We start from the raw sequence: 25766 nt of genomic DNA on the forward strand, positions 1-25766 counted from the left end.
TCGTTACCGTCTATGTGTATTGCCCTCTTTTAGGACAACCATATTGCATAATACACACGACTCTCCCGAGTGGCACAGAAGAATGAACACCACTCTGAAAAAAATAGAAAGATTCTTTTATTGGTCTAAAATACGAAAGAATGTGTTTTGTTATGTCACAGAGTGCACTATTTGTCAAAAGGTAAAAGCTCCTCAGGGTAAGCAGCAAGGCCTCTTGCTTCCGTTGCCTATTCCCGATGAAGGTGATATTTCCATGGATTTTGTGACTAACCTTCCACCTAGTTTGCATTCAAGGAACACTCAATGTTTGACAATTGTTGATCGTTTAAGCAAGTTTTGCATGTTGATTCCTTGGAAGGCCACAGTCACCGCACAAGATGTAGCACGGTTGTTCATTAAGCATTGGTATCCCCTCTGTGGTTTGCCAAAATCGATTGTTTCAGATAGGGATGTTAAGTTCACGTCCAATTTTTGGCGCAAACTCTTTGAAAATTTTGGCACTAAGTTGAATTTTCATTGGCTTTTCATCATAGTCAGATGGTCAGACAGAGATTTACAATCAATTGGCTTTTGATGTTTTAAAGTCATATGTGCATGATCAGCAGTCTCACTGGGAGCTCTATCTCCCATTGGTTCAGGCTATTTTGAATTACTCTTTTTCCTATGCCATTGGTTGAACTTTGTATGAGGCAGCTTTTGGCCGTCCGTTCCAGTCACTTTTGACTCGCTCGATCAGTCAAATGCCTGATGTCAATGTTGAAAGTCAGTCGTTGGATGAGATTTCTGAGAGTGTGAAGCTTCGGCTAAGCAAGGCTCAGGAATCTTACTCACGACAGTCTAACAAGCATCATCCGATCAAGGAAGGGGATTGTGTTTATTTAAGAATCATAAAGCAACGTCTTAAGCAAGTTGGAAAAGAAATGTCCGTATGGTCCATTTCCTGTCATTAAAAAGATAAACGAGGTTTCAATGAAATTGCAATTGCTTAACTCATGGTCAATGCACAACGTTTTCCATGTTTCTTGGTTGAAAGTGTTTCACGGAACACCTCCGAAGGATATTTCCAAAGAAGAAGAACCGGAGATCATCGATGAAGCTGAAGTCTTGGAGTTAGAGCAAGTGTTGTTGCATCGGTTTCGCCATGGTTCAAAGAAACAAGTCAGATAGTACTTTTTGAAGTTCAAGGATCGAGGAACCCACGAGGCAGTGTGGGTTGATGAAGAGTTTTTCAAAGATTATCCCGAATTGTTAGCAACCTATAAGGAAGCCATGCAGATCGGTACCAGTACCTCACTTTAAAAAGGAGGGGATGTCACGTGCACATCTAACCCTATGTGCATGTGGATAAGCTACTTCAGGTCTAGGGTTCAGGTCAGCTTAGGAAGTGTTCTGGCACCTTTGTAAGCCTGTGCGCAGGCCGTGCATGCCCAGGCACTTAGAGTAACTTAGCAAAATTGCCCTACCCAGTTTCCCAACAAAGTCACTTATTAATAATAAGTAAAAAATGGCTAAAATAGGAAAAATGGGTTCTGTGCATTGTAAAATGCTCATGATGGGTTCTGACTGTAATGCTGATGATCATGCTGTGTGCAACCAGAGGATATGCAACTAGCACTTTCTGGCAGAAGAGGAAGAGGAAGTACCACACTTGGAGTGCACCTTCTCAGCAAGACCAGCAAGATAACCTAGTGTTTATGTGCACGCAGAGTCTGAGAGCGAGCACCCGGGGGAGTTGTACTTTGCTCAAAGATTAATATAAAAAGAAATAACAAAATGGGCGCCAGTCTTTGGGGCCAATATCTCTGGGCACGGAACTCCGCGGGGCCGTGTCGACTCTCTCTCTCTCTCTCTCTCTTTCTATTAAAGTTCAGTGATTATGAAGTTCCTGTTGGTGTATTGCTATTGATTTCTTGCTTGGAGTAACCAAGCCGGTTACAGTGGTATCAGAGCACGGAAAGATTCTTCTTCTACGGAGGATCCGATCCTTTTTGCAATGCGCACAGTTTTTGTGAAAGAATCTTCGTGTCCTGACCCCGGACTTATTAGCCACTCTTACACTTTATACATCTTGCATCGGGCGCGCTCCTGTCTTCATTGCTGTCTTACAGGGCATAAAGCCATAAAGAATCCCAGATTATACATGGGTTCTCATGGAGAATCTGACAGAGATGACATCTCTCAGTGGGAAGGCAAAGAAAAGTTGAAAATTCGACGCGGGAACGGAAGAAAAGAATGAAGATTTGGACAGATTCTTGGTAGAAAATTTTGTAGAAAGGAGTACAAACGTCAATTGTAGGTTGACACATCTGTGAAAAGATTGATCAAATACTCCATAGACCCGAGACTTGCGAAACACCTGAAGAATTATCCGATTGATAAGATTTACTCGAGATGGCGTGTGGCTATTGCTTCTCCTCTTAGGTCAGGAGGAAAGTCGAAAGGATAGACGAGTGCAGAAAAGCAGAACATGTACTTGCAGAAAGAGATGGATAAGAACTCTTGAAAAGAAGATGAACCAAAGGACCACCAGAAGATAAATTTGAGAGTTGCAGAGCAGCAGTCAGCCGAGTGTGGAAGAAAAGAAAAGATGAAAGCAGAACTGGTATCACATTCCATGGGCCCCCCGATCCGAATCAGATGGAGGAGCCAAGGCAAACTTCTTTTTGAATTGGCGGCTCGACTTGAAATTACGCTTGACAGGCTGAGGCCACAGGCGGAGGCAGTTCTAGCGGCACCCGGACGGGATGTTGCCATTACACTAATCATTGGTAAACTTCGTTTGCAATGTCAGGGGTGTTTAGGGCATGAGGACTGCTATATCACGCCTTTGGAAGGGTTGATGTCCTTTGAGAAATCCTTTGGCACCACAAGAACAACGCCTTGGTTGGCTATCGGGCTGAGAAAGTGACTTTGACAAATGAAGGGCAAAGAGATTGTACTTGATGAAATTCAGTTTCTTTACTCGATTTTTCATGAGAGAACTGAACGATGATTGAAGGTCGAATATGTTTGACCTCGAAAAGGAACGACAAGATTTTCTGCAATAGAGGCTGACTGTTTCTCTGAAGGCGTACAAAGCGAGTTACCTTCTTTACGTCGTGAAGATTACATGATTGATTCGTGGTAATACACCACCGAACCGGCCACCTTATAGAGTTAGCTGAGGCGAAGATAAAGAAACAATGAATTCTTTTGGCCGAGACTCAAGAAGGATGTGGACAACTTTGTTCGCAGTTGTTTAGTATGAGGGGATGTCACGTGACACATCCCAACCCTATGTGTCCGTGGACAAGCTACACCACAGCAGGGTTCAGTCAGTCCGATCAAGTTAGATTAGCAGTGATCTGTCACATTTGTGAGTCTATTCGTAGACCGTGCATGCCCAGTCACTTAGCATAGATGCATATCCTCCGGTTGCGCAGAACATGATCATCGGAATTCCCATCAGAATCCATTAGCATCAGTTAGGGGAATTTTCCAGTGCATTTAGCCTATTTTCCTATTTATTGGGATTTTCACTTATTATTTTTAAGTGACTTTCCTACAAAAGTAGGTAGGGCAATTTTGCTAAGTTAATATATAAGCAAACCAAAGTTCACACTTTCTGGTAGAAGAGGCAGCAGGAGCTTCCCGCTCAACAGGCAACTTCTCAGCAGTAACCCCCCCAGCACCCCCCAACGTTTTTGGACCTCCTTCTTCGCGGGGACTCCCAGCAGATTCCTTCGCTATACATCCCCTTCCATTGGTGTTTCCACCCACAGCATACCATCGCCATAAGCCTCGTCTCTGGTGGTTTTCCCCTAGCACCAACATCAGCGATCTCAGCCATTTACTAGCGCTATCAGGACAGACCATTTCAGCGTTTTTTTGTCATCATTGGGATTACAGACCAGCAGTAGATTCCAGCGTTTTCATCAGCTTCCAGCCTTGGTAAAAACGCAGCCATAACAGATTTTCAGCAAGGGAAAAAAACACAGCCTTTACTAGCGTTTTTCAGCAGGTATTCCCCAGCCTTGGCAGCGTTTTCCAGCAGGTACAACTCAGCATCAAAACGCAGCTTAGCAGGTACAATACATCAGCGTTTTTGTCTTTAGCATGACCCCCAATACAACCATCAGATTCAGCCATTGAAACAGCGGCAAAATAGTCAATTTCAGCCCGAAGAGTCCATGAAAAACAGCAGATAAAAGATCCACAGTTTCAGCCCAAGTCGTCGTCATCACCGTCGTCGTCATCGGCATAGTCTTATTGCATCAGTCCATTGCATTCGCATTGTACGCCTTTGTGCAATCAAAGTAGACCACTCTCGTCGACGAGAGTGGGGCCTTCGGAGGAGGGTTTTACAAACCTCTCGGTGTCGTATCTCTTCTCTCTCTTTCTCTCAGTCTCATTCACTTGCACGCACAACATCCACTCACTTTGTTCGTGACCACAACACTCTACAAGATGGAAAGCTCTCTCTTTCCCTAAGAACTAAAAGGAACCTTGAGCAATAAAGATCACCAATCTTGAGAAAATACAACATTCATTCCGCTGCACCTAACATTGGTATGAGAGCTTTGGAAGTGTTCTCCATTACTCAAGGAAAGAACCACAAGAACCACAGGAATTTTTTTTTGCTTGTTGCGATCGCACGAACCCAAGTTTACTTGGGCGTAGCGATTCCTAATCGTGTTTTGTTGAAGAGTGACAGGAATCCCAAGAAAGAAGGGCTTGTCCAGCCTCCCCTTGTGTCTCTTTTCACTCATTGAGAGCGGACCGTGCACTTAGCGGCCGGCCAATCGACGTGAGGTGGGAAAAAGCAACCTTGGTGTGAGCGCAAGGCCGCCAAGGGATGCGCCCGCAGAAAAGGGTAGAACTCGGGTGAAGAGAAGATCCTTCTCCAACGCGATTTGCAAGCGAAAGAAAACCTCAAGAACCCTAGAGTCTCCCGGATCAAGGATCTCAAGAACCTCAAGACCCTCAAGAATCCAAGTTCCTCGCGAGCTTCAGACCCCAAGATCATAGTGTATGGTCATCATGTCACAAAGTGATGACGTGGCGGACAGCAGAAACCCTAATTTTTGCCAGAAACCCTCAAATTCTTGCAAACCCTAATTTTTGCCAGAAACCCTAATTTCCGGAAATCGCGGAGGCGGATTATTTTAAAAATAAAAAAATAAAAAGAAAAATTTGGAAAATGATGAGCGACAAATTTCGCTTTTTCTCTACTTAAATGAGAAAGAGAGAGAGAATGCTTTTGCTTTCATGTTTTGACTCTCTGTGAGAGAGAGAGAGAGCAATTGCTTTTGATTTGAAGCTTTTGGGGCTCTGCTTTTGGGCATCCCTTGTAACCTTTAAATTAGTGGTGAGGGCCTCACTTCTCAGGGCATCTGGACGCAGAGTCTGAGAGTGAAATCCTAACCGCTCTTTTGTACTTTGATGATTGATTAATATAAAAAGAAATACCGAAAGGGGCGCCAGTCTTTGGGGCCAATATCTCTAGGCACGGAACTCCGTCGGGCCAGTGCAAATCTATTGTGATCTGTGAATTGTTTTGAAGTGGTTATTTGGTGCTGTCGCGGTTGATTCTTGACTTGGAGTGTCCAAGTCTGTTACACGTCACCCGAAGCGGAATGGATACTTCGCTTGGAGGTGGTGAGCATGAGAGAGGCGAAGAATTTTTTCCCCACCAGGAGGTTTTTCTGACCCTTCCCCATCTACAACAAAGATTGCACGAACTCCTATGGAGGAGTTGGACCAAGAAAGAGAAGCAGAAAGAAATGCCTACGAAGAAGACATGGCAGCCATCGAGCGTAAGTACCAAGAAAGAATGACAGCCATAGCGTGAGGGAACAAAGCAAGACAAGCAGAATTTGATCGCCAGAACAAAGCCCTCGAAGAAAAGAGAGACCACCACAACAAAGAGTTTTGGCGACTCTATTCTCAAGTTCAGGCACAAATGCAAGAGATTTGGGGAAAGGAGACTCTCTCAGTCTCTTCTTCTCCAAAGCATGACCCACAAGATTTGCATGATTGTGTGAAGCGATCTTGGCTCTCGAGCCTTGGTCCAAAGAACCATCACAAGAAGTATTATGTGTTCGCATGATTGATATGCACTCATTGTCCGAGTGTTTCATTCGTGAAGGTTTCCTGTATTTTAGTCAGCATCGTTATGTGATCCCTTTTTCTAGGCATGACATATTGTATGTTGAGCACGTTTCTCTCATGGATGAGCACGAATGTATGTGGATTGTTCATGACAAGTTGAAAAGTTTGTATGTAAGGAAGTCGCATTCCATGTCTCTTCCTTGGCATGACACAGTTTCTGAACGAACACATGATAGTATGAGCACCACGCATGGGCATTTCCATTGTGATTTGCCATAGTTGATTGATTTCGATCAAACAGAAAAGATTTGAGCGCATTGTTTGCATGCGTTTGATGAACGGGTTGTCACTCCGTCTCTATGTTCGTCTACATTGCATACACAGTCTTTAGAGAAGACAAGATTTATTTCCTTCACTTTACATGGAATAGGTATGTTCATGGTTTTGTGTTGGAGATTGTTTCAGGAATTTTCAGCCATGGAGATTCTTGAAGACGAAAGAAGCAGGATACTCGACGAAGTTGAAGCATCAAAGGAGATTCAAAAGATTTTGTGTCGCTTTCGGCGCGGCCCAAAGAAGCAAGCGTTGCAGACCTTTATGAAGTTCAAGTACCGCACGACCCACACATCAGAGTGGGCCGGCGAAGAGTCCCTTCCAAGATTCCGGATGCTGTTGGCGATCTCCCTCGACGCCATACAGTTCGGTACTAGTAGCTCACTTTGAAAGGAGGGGATGTCACGTGACACATCCCAACCCTCTGTGTCAGTGGACAAGCTACACCACAGCAGGGTTCAGTCAGTCCGATCAAGTTAGATTAGCAGTGATCTGGCACATTTGTGAGTCTATTCGTAGACCGTGCATGCCCAGTCACTTAGCATAGATGTATATCCTCCGGTTGCACACAGCATGATCATCGGAATTCCCATCAGAATCCATTAGCATCAGTTAGGGGAATTTTCCAGTGCATTTAGCCTATTTTTTTATTTATTGGGATTTTCACTTATTATTTTTAAGTGACTTTCCTACAAAAGTAGGTAGGGCAATTTTGCTAAGTTAATATATAAGCAAACCAAAGTTCACACTTTCTGGTAGAAGAGGCAGTAGGAGCTTTCCGCTCAACAGGCAACTTCTCAGCAATAACCCCCCCAACACCCCCCAGCGTTTTTGGACCTCCTCCTTCGTGGGGATTCTCAGCACCCCCCAGCGTTTTCCAGCAGGTACAACTCAACATCAAAACGCAGCTTAGCAGGTACAATACATCAGCGTTTTTGTCTCTAGCATGACCCCCGATACAACCATCAGATTCAGCCATTGAAACAGCGGCAAAACAGTCAATTTCAGCCCGACCAGTCCATGAAAAACAGCAGATAAAAGATCCACAGTTTCAGCCCAAGTCGTCGTCATCACCGTCGTCGTCATCGGCATAGTCCCATTGCATCAGTCCATTACATTTGCATTGTACGCCTTTGTGCAATCAAAGTAGACCACTCTCGTCGACGAGAGTGGGGCCTTCGGAGGAGGGTTTTACAAACCTCTCGGTGTCTATCTCTTCTCTCTCCTTCTCTCAGTCTCATTCACTTGCACGCACAACATCCACTCACTTTGTTCGTGACCACAACACTCTACAAGACGGAAAGCTCTCTCTTTTCCTAAGAACTAAAAGGAACCTTGAGCAATAAAGATCACTAATCTTGAGAAAATACAACATTCATTCCGCTGCACCTAACACAGAAGGTCAAGTTTGACAGGCCTAAGGCACAGGGTTTACTACAACCTTTACTCATTCCCACCCGCTGCCCCTGGGAAAGTATTGCAATGTATTTCATCTTTGATCTCGTGAAGACACAAAGTGGGCATGATGGCCTTTGGATGGTCATCAACAGATTCAGTAAGCAGGCTCACTGCTCTGCAGTAAAGAAGACAATTAAGCCCAATCCTTTGGCAAAATTGTTCGAATATATGTCATGTTTGAGTCCATTGTTTCGGACAAAGATCCTTGGTCTACTAGTTGTTTTGGATGGCAATCTGTGAGAACATTGGCACGTGGTTGCAGTTCTCGTCCTCGTTCCACCCGCAGACAGATGGGCAATTTGCAGATCAGAAGACTAAATGGGAAAAGTATTTGCCCTTGGTGGAGTTTGCCTACAACGACACATGGGGAAGGTGCCATTTGAAGTGTTCGAGGGTGCTAAGAAGCTTCTTCAATTCCTAAGCACCTAAGACAAGATTCTTTTGAAGAAGATTTTTGAAACAAAGTCTAGAAGGCATGGAAGGCTATCTAGCGTTTAAAGGAGTCGTCCTCTTTTGACAATGACCAGATCAACAAGAAAACCAAGGAGTTCAAGGAAGGGAGTCAGGTCACGACACCCATCTCGCCCTTGAGTTTGTACAACAGTTTGACGTCACTTTTTCTGGAGAACGGTTCTTAGAACATTCCAGGGAGCGAAAAGCGGCATCTTACTCTGTTGTTACGCAGAGAAACACATGTGACGTGGTTAAAATTCTTTTTTTTTTCACGTCAACTTGGATATTAGATGAATATGCAAGAGATGTAGTAGTCATCCAATGTATCTTTCTCAGTCATGTTCAAGTGATGCCAAGGCGTGATGGCCAGAGATTTTGGGATACTTGTTTGCCAATGTCTTCGTTTCGGAGGATTACTTTGAAAGACCAGATTGAGCGGTTTTGCTGTGGTTTGCTAAAGAGATTCAAGACTATGATTTAAACTAGAAGTCTGACTCCATTTAGAGACTTATGGGACATGACTAAGCAACGATTTGGAATGCATATCGGCTCATTGACTTATGTGACGGGCAGAATAGTATTCGCCTCAAAAAGGCAAGAGTCTGCGAGTGAAGAGAATGAATCAAGGGAACCAAATGATAGCTCATCACAGGATTCTGGAGAATCAGAGGGTTCCGACGAACTAAGGAAACCAGATGCAAGTTCACCAAAGGATTCCAAAGAAAGAGGAATCATATGATAGTTCGTCTTAGGGTTTCGATGATGGACTCTGACTTGCCAATGGTCAGGGGAAGCGAAAGACGCTACCCACAGGTCCTAGGGCACAAGGAAAGAAAGGAAAAAGGGAATCAATTGGTAGATCAGAACATTCCCCAGACCCACGATAAGATTTTTGAAGCCGACCAGTACACGAGGGACTTGGACACTGCTTTTGCCAAGGTCCGGGAGGCTTTAGAGAAATCTCAAGAACGACATAAGAAGGCAACAGATCGACATCGTTGCGATTTGAAATTAAAGGATGACGATTGGGTGCTCTTACGTTTTGAGAAGGCATGCCTAAGAAAACGAAAGGGAAAGAAGCGGCTTTTTCCAAAGCTTAGCATGAGGTATTATGGCCCTTTCTAGATTAAAGAAAAGATAAATAATGTCTCCTTTAGACTCAAGCTGCCCGATACTTGGAAGATTCACAATGTGAGTCTCTTGAAGCCTTTTGAAGGTGCTGTGGAGGAAAGCGAGGAGATACTCGTTCCAGATTAGATTTTGGCACACAAGGAAAGAAAGATGAAAGGTAAAGTGATTAGGCAGTTCTTGGTTAAATTCAAGAACTATCCCGCATTGGATGTGAAGTGGATGGAGGAGGACCTAGTAGGTACTCCTCAGATTTTGGAACTTTACCTTGAAGCATTCGGTTTAGCATAGTCTACTCCGATAGAACCCCGAATTCAGCAAGGGTGAATCTAGTGTAGCGGGTTTGCACAAGAGAAGAGTCACTCCGCTCCTTTGTCAACGGATTACCCGGATTTTGAATGAAGTCACTGATGTCCCCTTTGGGTTTCAGGGATACTAATGGGCTGATCAGTATTCTACTGTATGACTTTATGACACGGAATTCCCGAAAAAGAATATGATTGATTTGTACTTGACTTGTTTGAGTGCAGGAACTGAAAGACAAAATGACTGTAGCATTTCGGTCTCTTAAATCTCTATAGACATGATCGCAATATGGATTAGTTAATTGCGGATCAGTGATGTCCGGAATGGCGGGCCGTATCTCTCTCTCTCTCTCTCTCTTTCTATTAAAGTTCAGTGATTATGAAGTTCCTATTGGTGTGTCGCTAGATTTCTCGCTTGGAGTGTCCAAGTTGGTTACAGTGAGAGGAATTAAGCTAGATTAATTAAGAGGGTACAGACAATAATAGATTAGTTTTGAGACGAGATTAGGAAACAAAGACTATAAATTCATGTGGACACATTTTGGGTTCACTGTTGTCTCCTACATCCACCACTTTGACCACTTTTTGGACTGAGTGCTGCTGCAGACACTTCGCAACCAATGGGATACTTTAGCAGGCTCCCCTAGGGCAGCAGAGGTGTGTAGATACTCCTTTCTTTGGACATGGGCGAGATCTTTAGTTCTTTTCTTTCTGGACCATGGTCACATCGCATGGCATTACGCACCTCCACAGCACCATTCATTTTGCATTCCTCGTACAGGCCACCTTGATGTATACATAGCCCTCACATTGCTTTCCCCGTTTTGTACATCCTCTGTGTGATGGCCTCTGAGCATCTCGAAAGGTCTCTTCACAGTATACAGCCACTTTTGTTGCACAAAAAGAGAGAGAGAGAGAGAGAGAGAGAGAGAGAGAGAGAGAGAGAGAGAGAGAGAGAGAGAGAGAGAGAGAGAGAGAGAGAGAGAGAGAGAGAGAGAGAGAGAGAGAGAGAGAGAGAGGGGAAATGAAATGAAATGAAATGTTATATTAACGTCTTCAAAAGGCCAGAATGACCTATGAAACCAAACTGATACAAAAGTGGTGAATCTGTTACAATGTCTGGGTACCTTAGGACTAAAGTACTAAGTGTGAAAGTGTGAAAATAAATGTGAATGTGAAAAACTAAATACAAAGTATTAAATAAACTTCTTAGGAGCATTCTGGGTGTCTGGCTAGAATGCTTCTAATCCTTTGTTGTAGTCTCCTCCGGTGAAGTGTGCTTCTGCATCTCGGTCGTGGTCGTCTCGATTTCCTAAGCTCAATCGCCCTGTCAATGAGGGTGCCTTTGGTATGAATGTGGGTACTCCTTTGTGCTGGCTACTGGCCTCTTGGTTCTCCTTCCACTCCTGCTTCTCTCGATCCGAAGAAATTTGTGATCTGCCTTTGAGGTTGTAGTGCTCTTTGTCTTCTCATTAGATTATCCCTGTGCTGATGTAGTTCCAGTAGGTACAAGCCTAAGCATCTTTGATCTTGGTATTGCATGACTCTATCTAGAGGTCCAAAGCCTTCTTTAAATAGGCAATGGAAACGCCCACGTATCTCATAGTATACGGTGCAATGGAATATGTAGTGTAATTCTATCTCCGGCTCCATTCCACATAACTTGCAAATTCTGCTCTCAGGTGGGATTCCCCTAAATCTGCCAAATTCAATTTCCAGCTGGTGTGAGGATGTACGAATCTGACCAATAGCACATCTCAAACCATGAGATAAGTGGGTATCCATGTAGCTCGGGCGAATCACAAATCCATCTTCAGATAGCTGTAGGAAGTTTTCTTTGTAGTCGGCCATCTTCGTGCCCAATTCTTGTGTAGGGTCTATCCATGTATTCTTAGTATCCAACTGTATAAGATCCTGACGTATGATTTTATTAATCTCCGTTCGTGTAATTGCCAGTGATGGAGCCTCAAGAGAGTATTGAAAGGGGGGTAATACTGATCTGGTAAGAGCTTCAATTTCTATCAGAGGGGCAGCTAGTTCCGCTCGGGTAATCGCGTGTGGTACGGAGGCCTTGGCTCTAATCATTCGGAAAATCATAGATACCAAAGGTCTCTCCATTGACTTCCAATTATCCTGATCCACAGATGGTCCCCAAATCTGGACCCCATAAAGCATAGCCGAAGCCACCACAGTATCAAAGAGCCAAAGTTTTGTTCGTGGTTCCTGAAACTGCACTTGTGAACACATCCTCTCCAACCCTCCCAAGGCCGCAGAGGCTCTGGACAATCTAGCATCCGCTGCTTTCTTAAGAGTAAACTTCGGTCCTGCAAATACCACACCAAGGTATGTGTATGCATCTGTGTACTCTATTGTATCCTGGCCATATGCAAATGTAGGTGCCGATCTCCTAACCCACTCAGTGTGGTGTTAAACACCATAACTTTGGTTTTACCCAAGTTTACCGACAGTCCACTGTCCTCCGCGAATTTATGTAATGCATCTAGTTGCCTCTGCATTCCATTTGGTGATTCTGCTATCAATACAATATCACCTGCATACAACAATAAAGGGATCCATGACCCTGCAAGATGAGTACCTCTGTCACCTTCTCTATCAATGTAATCCTATACCTCATCTATGTACATACCAAATAAAGTAGGGGACAATGGGCATCCCTGCTTTACTCCAACGTTGGAATGAACAATGTCTGAATCCCCTTCTGGAGTACGTACATAACCAGTTACTGACCCGTATAAGGCCATGATCCCCCAAATAATCTCTTTGGGGACCCCTAACTCTTGTATCCTGCACATCAATCTGGCCCTTGGTACTGTATCAAAAGCTTTCCGAAAATCCACAAAGCAACAATACATCCTTCTCCCGCTTGCTCTTCCTTCCTCAATAATGGCTCTGAGCGTAAGAATATGATCTAAAGTGGAATAACCCCTCCTGAATCCAGCTTGTCCTGTTGCCCTTATGCCCTCATTCTCTGCCCATCTACTCAATTTTTGTTCAAGAATTGATGCGTACAGTCAGGTCAATGTGTGACCTACCATAATGGTACGGTAGTTCCCGGGTATCATAGGATCCCTTGACTTGAAAATAGGTACGATAGACTATAGTAGATAATTTCCAAGATTCAGGTAATCCTTCACACATGACCCAATTAAACAGACGAGCATGGATCAGATGTTCTGCTACTAAACCATCATGATATGCTCTTCTTGTCTTCATCTTATCAATGGATTTTTTCACCATTTCCGTAGTAAAGAAAGTACTAGTAGCAGGGCATGGCTCTAGCGGATCTGGTAATGGAGGCTGTCCAGATACCATATATAATGATGTTACATATTGACCCCAAATCTCAGGAGAAGTAATTGTCGGAGGCGGTGAGTGCTCGTGAAATAAACGCCAGGCCTCATGTGAGTCCTGACTCAAGAAGAGCTGATATAAATCCTTCTCCAGTTTGGCTAAAAATGCCCTTTTCTTGGGACGTACTATACGCCGAAGAGCAATCCGAGACTGCTTATATGTGATGATCCCTAGTGTAAGCTCTTTCTGGACCTGGGTTCTCGTCTCTCTGCATTCCTCGTCATACCAACTGTTTTGAGGCATGTTCCCAGATCCTCTCTTCTGATCAGGTTGAGTATGTGGGTATGCCTCTTGTGCTGCTCCATGTAGTATCTCTGTTAACTGAGAAGTAATCTCCTCTACAGTATATACTGGCTTGGCTGCCCACATCCTATTATAGATCTTTTCCACATAGACTGAATCAGTCTCTGGCGTGAAAGTATATCTTGTGTGTGTCTTCTTCCTTTGTACTTGAGAGGCATTGTATTGGAAGGAGATTGATAAGGTCAAGAGAGCATGATCCACTGCAATCCCAACCGGTCTGGGTCCCACCTTAAAGTCCTCGATACTAGAAATAATGCTTGGTGAAGTCATGACATAATCCACTGTACTAGCCCCATGCTTGTGTGGGAAGCATGTGAATCCCCCAAATAAAGGGAAATTCTCTATACCATTAAGTATGGCCAAACCATGTATAGTCGCCATCTCCATGAGATGTCTCCCATCTTTATCCTGTGAGTTTCTAGTAAGCCCCCTTTGTGATAAATCCACTTCTCTGAGCATTTCCTCAGAAGTATCATAGAATACTGCTTGAGAGTTGGCCGTTCTGGCATTAAAGTCTCCAAAGAGAACGATGTCTCCATCTCTAGAGAACTCCCATATGTCATTATTCAATATGGAGAAAGGGGACTATCCTTTTTGTGAGGAGTAGACTGATGTACTTGGAGGGAAGTAGCATATAGCGATATATAGAAATCTACTTGTCTCGGCTCTCATTCTCACCCACATATAGCTTGCTTGCTCATCTTTCCTGATAATCTGTAGTAGTGGTTTCAGCTCCTCTTTAAATAAGACTGCTACTCCTCCTGAACCCCGGCTACCCCGTAGAGATCTCATGTCTGGTCGACCAATTGTTTCCCATAAATAACCCTTCACATGTGGCATAAGCTGTCTTGGTATCTAGTGTGTCTCTGAGTAGAAAACTATGTCTCTGTCCCTAAAGCTGTCTTCAAAGGCACCTACATCTAGCCTATATGATCCATTACAATTCCACGCCGCTATCTGGAGCGTCGCCCCATAGGTCTCGCATTGTCATGATGAGCGCTTTTCTAGAACCACTACTTTCCCTCCTCTATAAAAGGCGATTTTCCCCCTTTTCTCTTGCTGCCCTGATCTCTGGCATCAACTCTTGCATGTGTACCACACTGCCACTTGTGCCAATGTAAGGTCATCTCCCAAGAAAATACCAGTTTTCTTAAGAGTTGGCCTCTTCTTTAGAAATTCTTTCCTTATTTCTATATTCGGGAAGCGGAGAATAAGTGCCCTATCCTTTATGTTTCCCTTCTCATCGATTTCTTTCGTGCCCACTCTCCATGCACTTGTGTGAGTAGGTTCTGTGATGCCCACGCGTTGTAGCAGTTCCTTCACTTCTTCATCTACATTCTCTTTGTCTTTGACTCCTGTGACCCGCACATGCAGAGCCCGATTCTTCCTTTTTTGCTCTTCCTCAATGGTCATATCAATAATGGTGGAGGTAGGTGTGGTCTCGGGCATCTGGGCCTTCCCTTTCTTCGCATCCTCAATCCATTTCTCTGCTTCATCAACCTTTTCTTGTGTCTTAAAAAGACGTTCCGCCCATGAAGATGCCGTTTTCGATTTTTGTTCATCTCCTTCCCGTAGAGCTTTCATCTGATCCTTCATGTCCTCGAGCTCCTTCAGCATCGAAGGTTGGTCGTCTCCCTTCTCCTTAGTTGCAGATTTGCAAGCCGCAAGTTCTCCTTTTAGCTCCTCGATTATTGCATCTTTTTCCCCCATGTGCTTTTCCATATTTGTTCTCCATGCTTCAAAACTTGCTACTGCCTCATCGAGTTTCTTTTGCATAATGCATTCTGTTACATTTACTTTGGCCTTGATTAGGTTTCGTGATTCCGTTTTCAAGATCTGAATTTCCTCATTCTGTATCCCCCGGATCTCTCTCCTTAGTTCTCTCATCATGTCTCCATACATGAAGTAGAGAGAGAGAGAGAGAGAGAGAGAGAGAGAGAGAGAGAGAGAGAGAGAGCATGATGGCTTTTGAGCATCTCGAAAGGTCTCTTCACAGTATACAGCCACTTTTGTTGCGCGCGCACACACACACACACACACACACACACACACACACACACACACACACAAAGAGAGAGAGAGAGAGAGAGAGAGAGAGAGAGAGAGAGAGAGAGAGAGAGAGAGAGAGAGAAAGAAATGAAATGATATATTAACGTCTTCAAAAGGCCAAAATGACCTATGAGACCATCAGATACAAAGTGGTGAATCTAATACAACGTCTGAAGTACAAGTATAAAAAGTACTGAAAGTAAAAATGAAAACTGAAAATGAGTGTGAAATGTGAAATGTGAAAATGTAGAATAGGCCCTCAATGACAATCTGGGTGTCGTGCTAGAATGCCTCTGATCCTCTGTTGGAGTCTCCGTCGATGGAGTGTGCTCCTGTGTCTTGGTCGTGGTCGTCTCGATCTCTCGAGCTCAGTCACCCTGTCAATGAGGGTACCTCTCATATGAATGCGGGTACACCCCTGTGCTGGTGGTTGGTCTCTTGGCTCCCTCGATCCAAAGAAGTCTGTGATCTGTCTCTGCGATTGTCGTGCTCCATGTCTCCTCAACAGACTATCTCTATGTCGGTGTAGCTCAAGTAGATATAAGCCAAGGCATCTTTGATCCTGATACCTCATGACTCTATCTAGGGGTCCAAAACCCTCCCTGAATAAGCAATGGAAGCGCCCTCGTATCTCATAATACACAGTGCAGTGGCATATGAGTGTAGCTCTGTCTCTGGCTCTCTACCGCATAGTTGACATATCCTAGACTCCGGCGGTATCCCTCTGAATCTACCCGTCTCAGTCTCCAGCTGGTGTGAGGATGTGCGAATCTGACCAATAGCACATCGCAGACCATGAGACAAATGAGTGTCCATGTAGCTCGGATGAGTCACAAACCCATCTCCCGAAAGTTGGAGAAGGTGCCCTTTGTAAAAAGCCATCTTCGTGCCCAACTCCTGCATCGGCTCTACCCATGTCCTCCTGGTGTCCAACTGTATTAGATCTTGCCGAATGAGTCTAGTGATCTCCGTCCGTGTGACTGGTAGGGAGGGTGCATCTAGGGAATACTGAAAAGGAGGGAATCTATCCATGCTGAGACCATGCCTCCGAAACCATGAGGTCATCTGTGCATACAGAGAGAGAGAGAGAGAGAGAGAGAGAGAGAGAGAGAGAGAGAGAGAGCTCTAATTTGGTTAATTTTATATAGCAGTATCGAAACATATGTGGATTTCATATCAGCAGCCACCTGGACAGATGAGTCTGAATTGACACCCTTGGTACCCATGTTAAATCTCTATCTTGAGCTTTCTGCTGCAAACTGGAGCATGATTTTCCTTTCTGAGAGGCCAGCTAGTGCTTGGAATGTGACTTCAAGAAATCTGCTTGCAGCGGGTTACAGAGGCTGGGAGCAATTAATATTAAGGTGTAGTTCATTTGCCTCTTTAAGTTTCATACAGTAATGACCTGGTTAGGTCTGATGACACATTCTTGTTTATTTTCCTTTTAGATCTGAAGATGAGGCTGGCATGACTGTGGAAGAGTACAAGTCAAGAAAGAGAGCTCAGCTTGAGGAAGAAGGCTATCAAATAAAAGCCGTCATAGGTGATCAATGGTCTGATCTTACTGGCTCAGCAACCAGTGCTGCCCGAATGTTCAAACTTCCAAATCCTGTCTACCACATTATGTGACCACTGCTGTTGTTATTTTTTTCTATCAACATAGAAGGATGGATATACACATTTCAGAGAACTCCTTGCCTCAAATTGTTGCGGGGAATATATTTGCCTCTGCGAGCAAGCGTCCTCAAGATCTGCTCACATCCATAGTATACTAAAATTTTATTCCTCTGCTGATATATGGTGTGTAATCTGAAAGCAGCTGAGGTTTGTATAGTATCACAAATCGCCTAGGTTTTGTTTAGCCACTTATAAACCAAGAATCCTACAGTCCCAAGATCAATACAGCCTGTTACATGTTACAGAAAATAATCACAAAATGTCGTGATCATGTAGTTATTACTTTTTCTATTCTGAATGTATGGGGGGCCGTGCCAGATGATTGTGCGTGCGTGTGCCACACACACACACACACACACACACACACACACACACACGTGCTACATCAAATGTCTTCAAGGCCGAAATGACCTATGAGACCAAACTAGTGCAATCTTGATAAATCTAATACAATGTTAGGGTACAAAATAAAATAAAATGAAATAAAATAAACTCTAAATGGTTATTGTCGTGAATCTAAGCAGCTTAGAGTAGTGTAGCACTATGAAGTTTGTGACTGTGAAACAATGGGTAGTACAATCTTGGTGTATGAACATCAATGTTAGATGATGTCTGTAGTCTTGACAATTGGTGGGAGAACCATCTCTTGTATAGTAGGTAGTCCATTAAGCAAGCAAGCATGTGAGGGCACTTGGCTTAGCATATGTAGTAGATGAGTTGCACAAGAGTTGAAATGCCATCCCAGTCAGCATGGCTTATCCACTTTTATGGAGTCACTCAACTCTTGGAGAGGTGCCCCTTGACCTTTGGGAAAAGGCACTTGTGACCTTTGAGAGGTGTATCTAACCATATGAGTTACTAAGTAGCAAACTCTTATAGACATTTTCTCCAACCCTTAGTCCAATTATTCCATTGTATCCCATCAGTTTATCATTAATTAAGTTATGGTTTGAGTCTACTCTCTCTCTCTCTCTCTCTCTCTCTCTCTAATTCCTATTGTAATTATCAATGCTACCAAGATGAATGTTAGTCTCATTGATCCATCCTAGCTCAACAAGTGGTATCAGAGCTTATAGTATGATTAACATTTTTTAATCATTCGGTTTTAATTGCATATTTCTAATTAGTACTCTAATTATTGTCTAATCTGTCAAGTTTGAGCATGTTGGCCATTCCATAAAGCCACTACCCTTCTTGATGGACTTGGCATGTCTAGCAATGTGTGCTTGCACTTGCATTTAGGTTGCATTTGTGTTGATCTTTGCATGACTTTATCTCTTCTAATTACTCACTATTCGAGCTTCAAATTATTGCATTGACGGTGTGTGTGGAGAGAGTGCTCATGGAGATCTCTCCGGCAAGCTCCTAGCCTTAGCATTCCGAGATCGAGAGGCCACTCAACACCATTGCCCACTTTAGCTATTATTGGGTGTATGTGAGTTCATAGCTTTGTCAAAGAGCCTTGTGTGTTGTTTTTTTCATGCAATCACTTGGTCACTTAGTCCGTTTTTTTTTTTTTCATTACACTACTCTCAAATCAAGCTCCTAATTTTTATTCCCATACTTAGAGGCGTGTGGGTATGTGTGTGAGAGAGAGAGAGAGCTTATATGTGTGTGAGCCCCTACCTATCCGTATTCATAATGTCTATTTTGGGGACTCTTCGTACGTGGTCACTAGGTTTAGCTTGTCTTAAAAAGTGTTGTCTTTGGCTCCCTTGGTCGTGGGCTCAAGCCGTTTTTTAAGCAGCGGTAGACTTGAATGATGCGGTAAAGTTCCTTGGATAGAACCGTCGTATCCGTTGGGGCAGATTTCCACTTATGTACGCTGTGGCTTTGCTTGCCACCGGACGCCAAAAATTGTTCAATCATATAAATTTTTTTCCTTTTAGCTCCGCTCGACCATTTTCTCACGTGAGCAGCCGGTCGCCCAAGCCCCCCTTCTCGTGCTCGGTGAACTGCCGCTCTCCTTGGCTTGTAAAGCGGCCCTTCTCACGGTTTTTATTGCACCAAGGCACCCCAAAGATTTTAAGCCCTCCATAGGGGAAGTGTCACATCTGCAGAGCTACTAAAAAGCAACAAGGCATCAAAAGTTTACAAAACATTTGAAAGCCTTTTTTAACGAGCTTTGACAAGGCAAGGCTCTTCCAAGCAATCAAAGAAGAAATTTTTTCTTTAGCTTTGACTTAGAAAGCTCCATAGGGCCTCAATTATCTTGAGCATCCGAAGATAGATCTTTCTCTATCATTCTCGCTTAAAATTGTTGTAATTCAAAGTTAAAAATCTTGCATGGTACATCCATCATCAAGGATATCACCTTGTGCTTATGTGAAGAGAGAGACACTGCCCTTGAAGAGTCTTCTAGCGATAAGACCTCTCCATCCAGAGAGAAGAGAACACCATTTTCGAGGGGAAGAGCATCAACATCATCAACGTCCACTGCAACTAGTTTTTCCTGCATCGCATTTAGTCTTTCATCGAATAAAAGTATCAAGAACTGCTACAAGCGTGGACATTTAAAGGATTGCTGGAGTTTTAAAGCATGTAGCAGCAACAACAACATCCAGACTGCAGCACTGTTGAAGAGATGGATATGAAGCTGGTGGCCCGTGACTTGGCAGTGACAAGGACGACCTACTTCTAGTCTATGTGACTATAGTCTGAGTGACTATCCCAGTTTGTGTGGCATTGAGTTTCGGTCACTTGTCTAGTCCAAAGTCCAAGGGGAGGTTTGTTGGGTTTGTGGCCTTTGGCCTAACGTCGATTTTGCTGGTGTGAGAACCATCTCTTGTACAATAAGCAAGTAAGCATTTGAAGGTGCATGGCTTATCACATGTGGAAGATGAGTTGAACAAGAGTTCAAATGCCATCCCAGTCAGCATGGCTTGTCCACATTTTATGGAGCCACTCTTGAACTTTGGAGAGTTGCCCCTTGACCGTTGGGAAAAGGAACCTGTGACATTTGAGAAGTAAATCTAACCCTATGAGCTACTATTTAAGTACCAAACTCTTGCACACATTCTCTCTAACCCTCAACCCAATCATTCCATTGTATGCCATCGGTTTATCATTAATCAAGTTATGATTTGAGTATACTCTCTCTCTCTCTCTCTAACCACTATTGTAATTATCAATGCTACCTAACCCAACAATGTCTGACACTAGGCACTATTAGAGGATGTATTGCATCGATCGCTGTAGAATATTGTCGATGTCCACCATGGCAAGTGCTCGTACTGGGCGTCTTGCATGTCGAGCTAAAGTGATCCGTATATTTGTCGCAGTCTCCGTTGATGTTGTCGTATCCCCCAGTTGCAAGTGTCTAGATCTCCCTAGCTCAGTAGCCCAATCGATCAACGTATCTGTGGTGTAGTAGGTGATCTAATTTTTTTTGTAATTTGCCTCTCTCTCTCTCTCTCTCTCTCTCTCTCTCTCTATTGGTCTCCGTCTCACAGGCTCTCTCTCTCTACGTAGCTCAAGTAAAAATAACCCAAGACATCTCTGATCGTGATATCTCATGCATGGATAGTGGTCCAAAACCCTCTCTGAAGAGATAATGAAATTGCCCTCGTATCTCGTAGAGAGAAATGAAATAAATTGCTATATTGAACGTCTCCCAAAATGACCTATGAGACCAAATTGATACAATTTTGGTGGATCTAATACAATTTGGGGTAGAAAATAAAAATAAAGTAAAGTGAAACAAACTGAAATCATTGTCATCATCAATGTCCGAGGATGCCCGGCATCGGGCGGTGTTCGAGAAAGTATGCATTGGCCGCTGAAGAGCATCATCAATGTTCACCTTTGTAAATAGTTGTATTGGACGTCTCCCATGTCGTGCTAGAATAGTCTTGATCCTTTGATGGGTCTAGCTCGTAGACGTGGGTGTCTAGCTCTCCCGAGCTCAATGACTCTGTCAACTAATAGACCTTTGGTATAGGTGGACTCTGAAGTTTGCTGTGAAGCTTTCTCATCTGACTGCCGAGTCCCTGCTATAAAGAAGTCAGTGATCTCCCTTTGTGAATGTCTCCTAGTGCCTGATCTCCTCAAGAGACTATCTCTGTGTCTACACACTCGAGGCATCTATGATCCTAATATCTCATGACTCTAGCCAATGGTCCATAGCCCTCATTGAATAGATAATGAAAGTGGCCTTGTATCTCATAATATACAGATAATGACAAATGCGATGTAACTCTGTCTCTGGCTCTATATGACACAACTGGCATATCCTGGCCTCTGCTGGTACTCTTCTAAATCTGGCAGTCTCAATCTCTAACTGATGTGATGAAGTGCACATATGACAAATAGCACATCGTATCCCATGGGATAAATGAGTGTTCAATAGGCTGTCTGATCACATATCCATCCTCTGTTAGCTGAAGAAGATGCTCTCTATAGAAAGACATTTTTGTGTCCAACTCCTTGTCGGTTGTATCCATGTGCTCCTAGTATCTAGCTGAAGGAGACCTTGACGTATGAGTCTGGTGACCTCTCTTTGTGTGTGTGTGTGTGTGTGTGTGTGTGTGTGTGTGTGTGTGTGTGTGTGTGTGTGTGTGAGAGAGAGAGAGAGAGAGAGAGAGAGAGAGAGAGAGAGAGAGAGAGATAAAATGCATTGTTCATTTACATATGATAAGAAAGATATGACTTCGTGGTCTTATCATTTACATATGAGACCAAAAATATTACTTTGTGGTCTTATTACCCAAACGTTCAATACGAAAGATTGAAGTAAGGTATCCCCTACACGCCGAGGCATAATTGGTAAGATGGGAAAAAATAACCACATGTTGTCATGTTTACACTTGGCGAAAGGGGTTATTGTTACTTGAAAGGGGGGGGAGGGGGGGGGGGGGGGGGGGGGGGGGGGGTATAGAGCAACTGCAGCTCTTTGAGGTGTAGTTGGCTCACCCCACTATAGTAAGAATTGATTTGGACCCTTGGAATTTTTTAATTTGCATAGTAAAAGGTGAACTTTTTCTAGGTTTCCCAACTCCAAGACGTTGACCCTTTTTATAAGTGTGTAGCCTTCCTTTCCCTCTCCCCCAAAGGATGAAAAGAAATGAATGAAACACTTTTTGGCCTGAAGAAGGCCATAGGAGAGTGGTGGAGAAAACGCGCACACCTCTCATCATCCAATTAACTTTAATTGTTGACATTTCAAGGCATTTCAAACAAAACTCACACCATATAATTTTGATAGTTGATTGTTCACATCATAGATTGCTTAATAAAATATGAAGAATATTTATCTGAATTACTGAATTATTGCTATACAACATTAAATACTATTTCTCTCTCACACACACATACACACACTTTTATGAGAAAGAACCTTACAAATGTGTTGGCAATCATGACCCTTTAAGTTTTCTTTGTAATGAAGCCTTACTATACTAATTTGAACATTTTCATTATGAAAGTGAGTGCGTGCGCGTGTACACATGTCCCTCTTTCTCTCGTTGTCATCTTCACAATTTAATGCATAAAAAAGAGTCTCTCTCTCTTTCTCTCCATTAACATGTGAAATGTGTTCTAATAATCACTCAATTTATTACAGCAAAAAATGTTTCCTTTTTGAGGCCATCGTGAAGTCTTTACCTTGTTTATTATTTTTTTCCGCTTTATCAATCTCTTCCAATTTCATAAGCTTTAAGAGTTGATTTGCTTTGCAGCTTTTTTGATTGAGTAAGAAACTTTACACTCTCTCTGAGCCCCCCCTCCCCCCCCCCCCCCCCCCCCCCCCCCCCCCTCTCTCCTCTCTCTCTCTCTCTCTCTCTCTCACACACACACACACACACACACACACACACTATATATATATATATATATATATATATATATATATATATATATATATATATATATATATATATATATATATATATATATATATATATATATATATATATATATATATATATATATATATATTAATTTTTTAATTTTTCAACCTACTACGTGTGGCTGCAACCAATTTGAGAGTGAGGGGGATAATTGTCTTTAGTTTTGAGAGGGTAACCAATTCTGATGGATAAAAGGTTACCCCCTCTCTTGTGGAACTCCTCTAACAAAATCATAGAGGATCATAAAGAGAGTGAGATGGTAGAGTATCTTTGAAGATTGATCACCTGTATCGGTTGTCATTATAAGTACCATCACATTAACTCTCACATCCATGTCATTATTGAGTCATAAGGTTGCTTCATGTAGGACAAGATAGATGTATTTAGGGCAAATATATCATTGATCGGGTTTGGGGGAGGGATGAGGGCATTTGGATCTACTAATCGTGTTGAAAAGTGCGTAGTCTTACCTTTGTGTTGTAGCATGACTAACTCCATGAAAAAGCATGTTTGTGTCTATGTAACTTTAGTGAGGAACGCCCATGGCGTCTTCAATAGAGGCCCAAAGCCCTCTCGCAAGGAACAATAAATTATCGATGGCACCCAACATGTAATGCTCCTATGTATTCTACCGTAAAAGAAATCTATCCTCATTAATGTGAAGCATGTGTCCTATTGTTTTCTTATTCTTTTCTTTATATGCCTTGTATTTTATCGCTTAATAGTGCGATCTTCACATACAAAACATTTTGTATCCCTCAAATAGATCCAACCATTATCAAGGATAATCTTTCGTTTGGTCTCATATCTAGGATGGTGCATACAATTGGCCATTCTCCGGAGCGAGGAGCTCCTTGCTTACCCACTCTATGTGCTCCGTAAACAATAAGCCCAACATGCGAAAGTGGGTTTTGAAGAAATCTTTGATAACAATGGCAAGAGATGGAGGCGTCTTTAACTTCTCCTTGGGAATTTCACAAATAAAAATGTTCTTGGAACGTCGCTCCTGTTCCTTCAACTCCTCCACATCCACATTGTCAACATTCTTTGTTTGAGCCATAGCTTACATAAGGGAGGAATTAGGAACCACATTGCTACCACATACATCAACCCAAGACTTGTTTGTGCATACATTTTTCATGTCGCATACATCTCCGCTCATGGTGTCAAAGTTCTCCTCTTTCAATACATGGTCATGCTCAACTTTGGTCAGGGACTCCTTCAAAGCATTCAAGTCCACAAGAGATCCTTCACATTCCTTGACTTCCTCTTCAAGTTGCATCAAACGTGTTGTTTGCATTTCAAGTGTGCTCTTAAGATTCTCATTCTCAACCACAAGAACTCTTAGCGTTCCATTCTCCATTGCAAGTGCCCGTAAGTCTTCACCTTGTTTGTTTACGATATCTTGCAACAATACTATGTATGACATGATCATGGTTTTTGATGTCGTTGGTTAAGTGGTTGTGTTGCTATCTCCACACTTAGGAGATTTTAGATCATTTTCTATAATGGTTGTGGACATTGTTGAAGACGAAGAATCCTTGCGAGTGCCGGAAGACATTGTATGTAAAATAAGAGATTAGTGTCAATTTTCTTAAACCCGTTCACTTCAAAAATGCTGCTACAAAAGCATCTTTTATAATTCTGAATTTTTTTGTCTTTATATTAGTGCATAGAGGGTGTCGTGCCCTTCGGTTGAGGCTATAGATCACCCGAATCGGAGTTTGGATGAAGAAGTTATGATCAAAAGAGTGAACTACTGTCTACTAGATAAAAAAACGGATGCACTAGATAGATAGATAGATAGATTTTATTATCGTCCTTAGAGATCAAATATGACCTATGAGACCAAAGCTATATGTGATGTAGTATGTGTGTGGCTGATGAGTGACTCTCGATGCTCCAAAATTGTGGTGATGAGAGTCACAATGGAGAGCCCACATTATGGTTGGGAGAGGAAAGTGTGTAGGTCTAAGTCATGGTTAAAAATGTGAGGGAAGCAAGTTCGGATGTGACCAAAAGCTGAGCACTCTAGTAGTGTATGGTACTCAAACTCTGGAACTTGCAGTGAGCATAATGTGCACAATTGATTTGACTCTTCTCCATTGCCCCAACTCCTTGTCTCACATCGAAGGGAGTGGGAGCTATGCCAAATAGCTGCGATAGTTTGTATCGCTGACAAGGAGATATGCTCAAGCATGTAAGTGTGAGTACGGTTTTCCCTTTTAGCAAAGAACATGGCTTTGTAGTTGGGGGCAATATGGGTGGTGTAATGTATGAAGCGTGACCCACCGGATTCCTCCCAAAGCATAATACATTGGCGTTGTAGAAAAGCTTCATTCACTTGCGGGTCAATTGAGGCATCATGTAGCAAGTGTAATACATCCATCTCCCAAACCACTTCTTTATGTCTTGCATCCATCCCGTGCTCAAGACCTTGTTTTTATGCGCCTTTTGAACTTTCTTGCTTGCTTTCCATGCAATTGTAGGAAGTCGATTTGAGGGGTTTTGACGCATTTTTATCATGTACTCCACAACCCTTTTCATGCCCATAACCTTGATTGTAAGAGATCCCGAATCAAGAAGTAGGAGCATATGTTGGGGGCTCCATCGTTGCAATAGCTCCAATGACCAACAAAATTATCAATCTGGAGGGATGACCTACCCGGCTAGGGCATGGAGACATTCACACGGTTAGTGAGCTACGAGGTGAGCTTCTTGGCCTATGGAGGAGCTAAGCCGCAATGAAGGA

The 25766-nt window shown here is 43.0% G+C and overlaps 1 protein-coding gene across 7 annotated transcripts in view; it reads left to right on the top strand.

The window, feature by feature from the left end:
• The window catches only part of LOC147453369 (acid phosphatase 1-like), a 60093-nt gene extending 42606 nt beyond the window's left edge, over positions 1-17487 (top strand). For 6 of the 7 annotated variants that reach the window (XM_086515559.1, XM_086515561.1, XM_086515560.1 and 3 more), the window contains exons 4-5: positions 16640-16855; positions 16940-17487. In XM_086515559.1, the coding sequence (XP_086371685.1) occupies positions 16640-16855; positions 16940-17120 (397 nt within the window). In that variant the 3' untranslated portion in view covers positions 17121-17487. The remainder of the gene's footprint in view (positions 1-16639; positions 16856-16939) is intronic. The other variant, XM_086515565.1, reaches the window with a different exon arrangement.
• The last annotated feature ends 8279 nt before the right edge of the window (positions 17488-25766 follow it).

This window comes from Adiantum capillus-veneris, chromosome 7 (genome assembly GCF_014529385.1).
Source record: "Adiantum capillus-veneris isolate H3 chromosome 7, ASM1452938v2, whole genome shotgun sequence".
Lineage (NCBI taxonomy): Eukaryota > Viridiplantae > Streptophyta > Polypodiopsida > Polypodiales > Pteridaceae > Adiantum > Adiantum capillus-veneris.